The sequence below is a fragment of the Perna viridis genome, chromosome 11, assembly GCF_037379345.1.
Source record: "Perna viridis isolate PV_CMFRI_1.1 ecotype Kerala chromosome 11, ASM3737934v1, whole genome shotgun sequence".
Taxonomy (NCBI): domain Eukaryota; kingdom Metazoa; phylum Mollusca; class Bivalvia; order Mytilida; family Mytilidae; genus Perna; species Perna viridis.
The window spans coordinates 29878726-29888007 of record NC_142455.1 but is presented as its reverse complement, the minus strand read 5'-3'; the positions used below and the strand labels follow the sequence as shown (position 1 = coordinate 29888007).

Genomic DNA, 9282 nt, shown 5'->3' with positions numbered 1-9282 from the left:
TTTGTAAGCACCCCACACCTGCATTTCTCAAATAATTTTGATATGGTTTACACTGATTGTTGCTATCATTAATCTCTTGGACAATTTTGAAAAGCAATTATAATGAGTAATATTGTTAGTGATTTCTCCCTTGAAAATTACTACCTCATCAAAATTTGTAATCCCTCACATTTCGTAACATTTTTATAAAAAAAAATGAACAAATACTGAGCACTTCAATAAATCTGAAACAAATTCAGAAATCAAATTTGATTGGCTAATATTGTGAGTTGTCTCTCTTGGAAATTGAAGTTTCTTAAAAATTTGTTTTTATAAGTGCTTTCGAGTGTACATTTTTCAATATATGACAATATAAATACATTTTAAAGATAAATCTGCCACTTGGTTGTGTTGGGCCGAGATGTTTTGGGTACGAAACATCCTTAGTGTTATAGTTAAGTACCAGAAAGGAAAATGTCAACGGCCGAGGGTTGTGTTTGGTTTCAGAGAGAAATAGCGATTCCCGCGAAGAAGAGAGGATGTCATCTTATATCAGATGAATTTGTTAGACAAGTTCCAGAAATACAACAAATCAAAATTGGTTTGGCTAACGTACATAGTAAGTTTCCACACGAATTTGGTAGAATTGGACCAGGTTACAAGGCCATGCGACTAAATATTAGTATGGTATCTGGCTGGGAACAATATTACCTTCAATTATTAAGATAAAATGTTGTATACCTGTTTGGATGAATCACAGATGCTTGCTCCCACTATCAAACATGCAGCCCTGCTACTAAAGAACTACGCAAATGATGATACCAGATTTGGGGGTGACTCGGTCAAAAGCAATTGTAGAAATATCGAGTTAGAACGTTCAAATCATTGAGTTGATTTAATTAGAAGAATTTGATGGGGATGTTTTCAAGGTTATATACTAGTGGGGCTGCATATTTGATAGTGGGAGCAAGCCCCAGTGGGTGAATCCGACCTTATAATTACAGAGATAAAAAACTTGTTAATTAGCCAGTTTATCAATAAAATTATCATATGGCAAAGAAGAAGATTTCCTGACCTTTCTATAGCTACTTATTTATTAAACTACTTTTTACCCTTTTAATAAAATGATCTGAAATATATTGCAGCAGATTCCCAGAAGAGGTAAAATGGGAAACTGAAGATTTTATCTGATTATCTTTTTGTATAGGTTTAAGTAAAAACTAAGAATTAAATTTTGAATTATTTTCATTTATGTAAAAATCAGGGGCTAGGTAACTTGTTTTCAATACTTTTTTTTTGTTTGTTTTGGTAGGAAGAAAAATGTGGTATTAACATGAGGCTAAAATATTGTAGAATGGGAAACTGAAGGTTTTATTTTAATGATCACAATACTTTTTTAGATAAGATCATTTGAGTCAAGTTGTAGTTGTTGATTAAGTATGTACAAGATCTTGTTCCCTGCCATGTGATAATATGAGATTTCAGTTAGTTGCAAATCTCTTTAATTACAGGTCTACGGGTAAATGTCCTTGTCAATAGGTTTTTTATACAACCACAAAAAATTACAGTCGTATTATGTTATAATGTTGTCATCATTGTCATTCTAGGCATTCTAATTTTTCCGATTGTGTGTGTGGACTTAATATTAGTTGTAGTTAACCAAATGATGAAGTTTGGATGAGTAATCAAGGGAACCAAGGTTATAGCGGTAATCAAAAGAATGTAATCCAGGGACAAAGACCAGACATGGAAATAGACATACACAACAAAGAACATAAAATAACTAAAATCATACATACAAAGTAACAAAAGTAAATGAGCAACTCGGACTCCACTAAAAACTGGGAGCATGGAACAGGTGCACCAGTAGGGTAAGCATCCTCTGCTTTTCTAGAAACACCCGCCACGTTGCTCATAAAAAGTCAAGTCCGTGGTAGACAAACGAGGGAAGGAAAACTATGACCCGTTGAATAAATCAGTTCTCATGGTGCTGATGGATACACCATAACGATCTACGAGTTCATGATAATGACCATAAAACTTCTGTAGTGATGACTTCAATCTTGTAGCAACATAACTCTGTTCCAGAAGCCTATTTGTTAGAGTTCTAGTGCGATACAAAAAGTCTGTGTAGTTTCGGCAAGCTCTGGCTCAAGTTTATTGATACTTGCTGCTTGAGAAAGCTTACTATTTAAAATGGGGTCAGTGGCCCCTACCTTTTTGAAAAAAGGCCCAAATGGGGTAAAATATATTGATTTATTTGAAAGTGACATAGAAGGTTTACTTCTCATTCAGTTTTCACAATTCTTTTTATATCACTAAAAATTTTTCAGTCATATATTGGTATTGCGCTGTTGAGGTCGTTGTCTGTGGACATTTAGTTTTTGTGTGATAACTAGAGTATTAGTTGGTTGATCTTCATAAAATTTTATAACTGGATTTTTACATGTACATCAATTATATTGTTTGTCAAGATCAGTCAAATAATATTTAGTCTTTGTCAGCATTTGAAGAAACTGTATACCATAAAAAAAACATATTGTCAAGTTTGAGTTGGTTGTGCAGAAAATGCTAGCATTATATAATACACTACTGTCAACACTTATTTTAATTTCTCCTCTTTTCACATATCAAACCAAAGCATTTTATTCCAAATATTGATATTTCACCATAGAACATGGGGAATGATGGGAAAACTATGAAAACTTAGCACTGATGATGATGAATAACATTTATTTTGTAGTCAAACACACCTCTGCAAGTCTTTGTCTGAATGAGGTAAGATAATTCTCTAATTTTGAATGTTAGGGACTTCTTTCTGAGAAAAATACAATCAACATGATTAAATGAAGCTCTGACAAATTATAGGGCACTTTATTGGTAATAATCCATTATCTGATTCTTTTGGAATGAAAACAAATTCTAGTTGTCTTGAAAGCAGATGCGAGATTATGAAATCATCGATACTCCTAGAACACTGTTCATATTTGTATTAGTATGTACATTGTGAAGATAGGATTTACATTAACATGTATAGCATTAAATTTGAATTAAAGATAGAGAAAACAAGAAGTTACTAAGGGGATAAAAAAGAGGGCTTTGGACAAAGTGCACTAGAATATGATATGTTTCAAGTAGCCTCAAAAGGACTGCAATTTGAATATTATTTTTTTGTTTTTCAGAACTGGGATTCCGATGTAAGGTTAGTAGTGAAGATGTTTAAAAAGGTTAAAATTAGTACAGGCAGTCACAAAAGATGCACTTACAGTTTCAAACATACTTTATTATATCACTAAGTACTGAAGTTAATTGGTATGAAGTGTCCTATAAGGGGTGTGAAATTGAATGGCTCAATATTATTTTGTCAGAAATGACTTAAATAATTAGGAAGGGATTGTTTTAATGCAGCGATTCAGTGGGTGTTTTTGGTAGTTTGTATATTGCCATTGGTGGAGACATTGCCAACAAAGTCGCTACAGTGTATTTGAGCATGAAAGGCCCCATCCTTGATAACCAAAGCATAAAATCAGATTAAATGAAATCAGGGTTAGTTTGTTACTGTGAAAATACTTTTTATTCCTGGGTTTTACTTTCATTGGTGGAATTTTTAATCAGCATGTTACTTTTCCCTTGCAATTTTTACATTCTGTTTGAAATTTTAACTGAACTGGAACAACAAACTATAACAATAATGAATGTATTACAGTTAATTACTCCATGGAAAATAGATCTTCTATAGTACATTTATTTATTTTTTTCATTTGACCAGCTTTCTGTTGATTTATAGGGTGCCAGTTGATATTTTTTGTAATCTTCTTCTTTATGCTTTGTATTCAGAAATGAAAAACTTTGTGAACATGCAGAATTTTAAAATGGTTTAAGTTTGGACAGTTTTTGGGGCTACCAAGGTTGAAGAAATCTATAAATTTATATTGATGTAAAGGGACCACTAACATAAACTGGTTAGACAGGATTTCACAATTTTTGGGTGTAGTTTAGACAGGTTTTTTAAAGAATATTTTTGGCATTGGTTTACAATTTTTAAGAATATTTTGGGATTGGTTTAGACAGGTTTATTCAAGAATATTTTGGCATTGGTTTAGACAGTTTTTAAAAAAAATATTTTGGGATTGGTTTAGACAGGTTTTTTAAAGAATATTTTGGGATTGGTCTCGACAGGTTTTTAAGGAATTTTTTTTTATTGGTTTAGACAGGTTTATTAAAGAATATTTTGGGTTTGGTTTAGACAGGTTTCACTGTATTTGTGTTTTTGATGTTATGAATTTTAAATTGAAAGTTAACTGGTGCAAGATATAATTATGGAGGTGATAATGTTTCTGTCAACAATAACCCAAGTTACAAAACAGGTGAATTGAAATGTTGGTATATTTTTATGTGACACCAAAAATGTTATGATGTTGTCAAAATTTATTTGTTTGTTTTAGAGAAATAAGGGAACCAAATGTCAAAAAATTCTGATTTAATGTTACCTGCTGTTAGAGGTAGCTCACTACTTAAAATATGTATCTAAAACTAATAATGTGTCTTCACCTGCTCCTATTCAGCAAAATTTAACTGACTGCAGTGATATAATCATGCTGTGTCCAGGAACCTTTTTACATGTACATGTATTTTTGAAGACAATGATATTATATTGAATAGTATTATTCTGCTAAAATATATTTTTTTTATAAAGGGTGGATATGGAAACAATGCTGAATAAACTAATTCCAGATGTAAGTATGTATATAGACCCGGTTTCATTTCATTGTTTGATACATGTAACCATTTATTAGCCCTACTGATACAGAATCATTCTAAAATTTTAAACAATACCATGCTTATACATTTTGTAATACCTGATTTTATTAAAAATAATGGAAAAATTAGTAAATATCACTAAGTGCAGTCTTACCTGCATTCATATCGGAAGCCATAATGATGAAGTGAATCAAAGCTCAATGCTTACCTGCTTGGAGAGGAAATGATTCCTTTATTTAGGGATTGAGGACCTTTTAGTATTTTGTACATCTACTATTTCTTCGTTAAAATGCAGCCGACAGGTTTCTAGTAAGAAGCAGGAACTTCTTATCTTGAACTTGCTGTCCATTTTTTTTGTACTTTTTAATGTTTTTGTGTTGTGGGTTTTGTTTGTTTTTTTGTCTTTTCCTTTTATAAAAGGTGTTAGTGCTGTTATCATCTCATTTCCCCTAAAATATGTCACAAATTTGCTGTCTTCTTCGATAAAAATGTTTGGGAAGAAAAATTTGATCTGCAGGAGATAAGGTATAGATAGTTCCAAAAACAGAACATAAATGATTGTTGTCTCTATGAAATACACACCATACATACTCTCGTTATCTTATGTTATTATTTGAATGCTTCTTTTGTCTCTTTTCAGAGCACACCATTCAGACATAAATGTGAAGGCCCTGATGATATGGTAATGTATATATACAGCAAGATTTATTTTATTCATGCTTAGCAAATATTTGGGTTGATAGTGATCCTTATGTCACACATTTTATGTTTTTGACAATAATTGAAGATATGCTTCACTAATAAAGAAAATGTTTTCTAAATTTTATAAAGTTATAACACAATCATGACAATGATACAAACCATTCAATTGAATTACTATTTATTTTGCATTTACTTGTCATGAGTTATTTCCCTTTAATTTTTCATTTCAAAATTATTCACTTTTTATTTATAAAAGAAATTTTAAATTTATAAATTAAATTCCTATCTATTAAATCTTTTCATATTGTTAATGTGGATTGTAAATTCCAAGTTACGATTTGTTTTTGCATTTACAAATCATTGGTTTATTTCACAAAATATCCAAACTGTGGAATTGATTGTAAGGAATAAAGTCTCAATGCCCGTTGTTATGATGTCAAAACTCACATCTTATTTAATACTTACCACTATTAGTGAAATTAAATGTAGGTTTCAGATGAACTTTAATTTCTAGTTTTACAACACTGATGAATGACTAGAAAGTTTCTTTTTTCAGCCTGCTCATATTAAGACAGCCTTTATAGGTACCTCACTTAGTATACCAATATCTGATGGAAAACTGAACCTTGGAACTTGGCAGGGAATATGGTTGTGTGAACACAGAGATCATGCAGGTTAGAATTCATTATTGACTGTCAACAAAATTAGAAGAGGATTGACTGTCATGCCTCATGATGTCTTTATTTTTGTAAATTTTAGAAAATTTTCTTATACAACCTGAAGAGAAATAAAGTTTGACCTTTCCCCTTAAAATTAGAACCGTCATTTTTATGGTCTCACTACCCACACACACACTTATTGCTGAAAAAAGGCCATATAATTTGCCTTATCATTCTAAATTTGTTTATGGTATAACTTTACCATTAATAAAACTTATATTAGATGGTGGCATCAATGACTAGGGCAACACATGTTAATTTTTAGGTCAGCAATCCTTGCTTACAAATCGGTGAATCGATACTAATTCAATGTACACATGTAAAACTTCCTTTTTAAAGTATACAAAAATGCTATAATTGTTCCAGTTTGACACCAGGGCAGATAAAAAAAAACTTCAATTGATGTTAAAGTGATAAGTAAAAGAATTGATTGTAGTCAGGGTTTGAATATTTTATTAACAAAAACAGAAATGCCAAGTAGATGTAAAGGCCTTTGACTTTACATGTATATTTTACTGTATTTTTGCATATAAAATTGAAAATGAGGCATAATGTAAATAAATTTAGCAGATTAATTTGGCTCATTTTTATTTTTTGATTTTGATTTTTTAAATTTAATGGTCTATGTTACTAATTGAGAGTTCATTTTGTAGGGAAGAGAAATTTAGTGGTTACCTTGCAAGGAGCTCCAAAGAGAAGTTGAAATACAATGTCATAAAAAAAACTGATATTTATTAATTTTAACAAGATCTGTGCCAAAGACAGTTTGAATTTTTTGTTTCCCATTCTTACCAACCCAGACAGGCTTTACTGACATAACTTTATTGTCAAATTTCATGTCGACTCTTTTGTATGAACTTAAATCATATTACGTAGCAATAAGTAAAAAAAGTGACTTAGCAAATTAGGTGAAATGAATTTCTGATTCTAGTAGTGAAATGAAGTATGTTTGTACCTTCATTACATACCTATACCTGACCTATCTTCAACCTACCTGCCTGCCTTCCTACAGTTGTACCTTAAACCTACCTGCCTGCCTTCTTACAGTTGTACCTTAAACCTACCTGCCTGCCTTCCTACAGTTGTACCTTAAACCTACCTGCCTGCCTTCCTACAGTTGTACCTTAAACCTACCTGCCTGCCTTCCTACAGATGTACCCTAAAACTACCTGCCTGCCTTCCTACAGTTGTACCTTAAACCTACCTGCCTGTCTTCCTACAGTTGTACCCTGAAAGTACCTGCCTGCCTTCCTACAGTTGTACCCTTACCCTACCTGCCTGCCTTCTAACAGTTGTACCTTCAACCTACCTGCCTGCCTTCCACAGTTGTACCATCAACTTACCTGCCTGCCTTCCTACAGTTGTACCTTCAACCTACCTGCCTGCCTTCCTACAGTTGTACCTTAAACCTACCTGCCTGCCTTCCTACAGTTGTACCTTAAACCTACCTGCCTGCCTTCCTACAGATGTACCCTAAAACTACCTGCCTGCCTTCCTACAGTTGTACCTTAAACCTACCTGCCTGTCTTCCTACAGTTGTACCCTGAAAGTACCTGCCTGCCTTCCTACAGTTGTACCCTTACCCTACCTGCCTGCCTTCTAACAGTTGTACCTTCAACCTACCTGCCTGCCTTCCACAGTTGTACCATCAACTTACCTGCCTGCCTTCCTACAGTTGTACCTTCAACCTACCTGCATGTCTTCCAGCAGGTGTACCTTTAACCTACCTGCCTGTCTTCCTACAGGTGTACCTTCAACCTACCTGCCTGCCTTTCTACTGTTGTACTTTCAGCCTACCTGCCTGTCTTCTTACAGTTCTACTTTCATTCTAGCTACCTGCCTTCCTTTTGTTGTACCTTTTTCCCTACCAATGAATAGGAATGGGGAGCAAACAATTTATGAAGGTTAAATATTACAATGACAAATGTTTTGACACTTTTTATTTCTATGATAATTGTGTTTGTATCATTATGAGACAAGTTTCATTTGGACATTGATACTAATATTATTTATTTTATGCCCTTTAAATGATTTTTGTGATGGTTACTTTATGCAGGGCATCAGAGTTTCATAAACATATTGTAAACAATTGTTTCCATTAGGCTAAAAATGTAGTAATACACGGAAGTTATTAATGCACTGATGTGGCCTTCAACTTAAATATAGGTCATAGATGAACTTGTTATTTATTATGAACAAAGGTAAAGTGTTGTCATTTTATTTATCTTAATCTTTTAAAACATTTAAATAATTGTGCTTGGCAGTAATGACCAAATGACTAAGGATATGTTTTGTTGGACTTTGTCCTAATCTGTTTTACATGTAGTGATAATGGTTACTGGTACCCTTTTTATCACTGCGTTTGATGGTGAAGACAAAACTTCATTGATAGACATCCTATCCTAAATTGAAACTCAATTTCTTTTCAGAAAATAATTTTCTTTTTGCAAAAATCGAAATTAAGAAAATTATGTAAATTTATTTGAATCATTAGTGGAAGACTGGATTCTCTTTTGCATTTTATATTTAATGTATTTTTCATTTATTCTGCAGCATCGAAAATTCTACCCAACATCTGTACAATGTTTCATGTTTGAATTATCTGTTTATCTGTATACCATTGTGTTATTTATCGTTCTACAAGAATAAAACATATATATATCTTATATCAATACAAAAATTTTACAGGTTTCATTTTACTATCTTAACAATATTTTATATGTAATGGTTGTTTTGAAAAGTCTTTCTTTGGTACTGTCTTTTTGCATTCTAAAATGTTTTGAGTACATGTATCTTAAGTCTGATGAGGCATGGACATTTTTTTTGTGAAGCTTAACTCATGGTTTTGTGTAGATATTCTCTATGAGTATTTTTAAGTTTGGATATTAATGTATTTTTTGGAGTTGATAGCAATTTACCCTTTGTTTGCTATATTAAGTTTATATAAAAATATTTATTAAGATGTCTTTAATAAAGTATTGATAGCTTTATCAACTTGGCTGTATTTTTGCTCTAAGGTGTAGCACTTAAATTTTATTAAAGATACTTGTAATGAGGTTTGTACAATGAGATAAATACATTTGATATCATAATCATTAAAATAAAATATTTTAACATACAG

At 32.1% G+C, this 9282-nt stretch overlaps 1 protein-coding gene across 1 annotated transcript; it reads left to right on the top strand.

Moving 5' to 3' along the window:
* Nucleotides 1–427: 427 nt before the first annotated feature.
* Nucleotides 428–9151, top strand: LOC148603668 (uncharacterized). Its single transcript, XM_088551726.1, has 7 exons — nt 428–598; nt 2723–2757; nt 3162–3181; nt 4676–4715; nt 5381–5422; nt 5999–6116; nt 6815–9151. The coding sequence occupies exons 1-7, from the start codon at nt 454–456 to the stop codon at nt 6862–6864; spliced, it is 450 nt and encodes a 149-aa protein (XP_088407852.1). The 5' UTR covers nt 428–453; the 3' UTR covers nt 6865–9151.
* The last annotated feature ends 131 nt before the right edge of the window (nt 9152–9282 follow it).

Bases quoted from the DNA above. Each gene is read 5' to 3' on its own strand.
- LOC148603668 (XM_088551726.1), top strand. From the start codon at position 454: ATGTCAACGGCCGAGGGTTGTGTTTGGTTTCAGAGAGAAATAGCGATT. The intron at 599-2,722 runs GTAAGTTTCCAC...TTTATTTTGTAG, and splicing joins TGGTTTGGCTAACGTACATA to TCAAACACACCTCTGCAAGT. The intron at 2,758-3,161 runs GTAAGATAATTC...TTTGTTTTTCAG, and splicing joins CAAGTCTTTGTCTGAATGAG to AACTGGGATTCCGATGTAAG.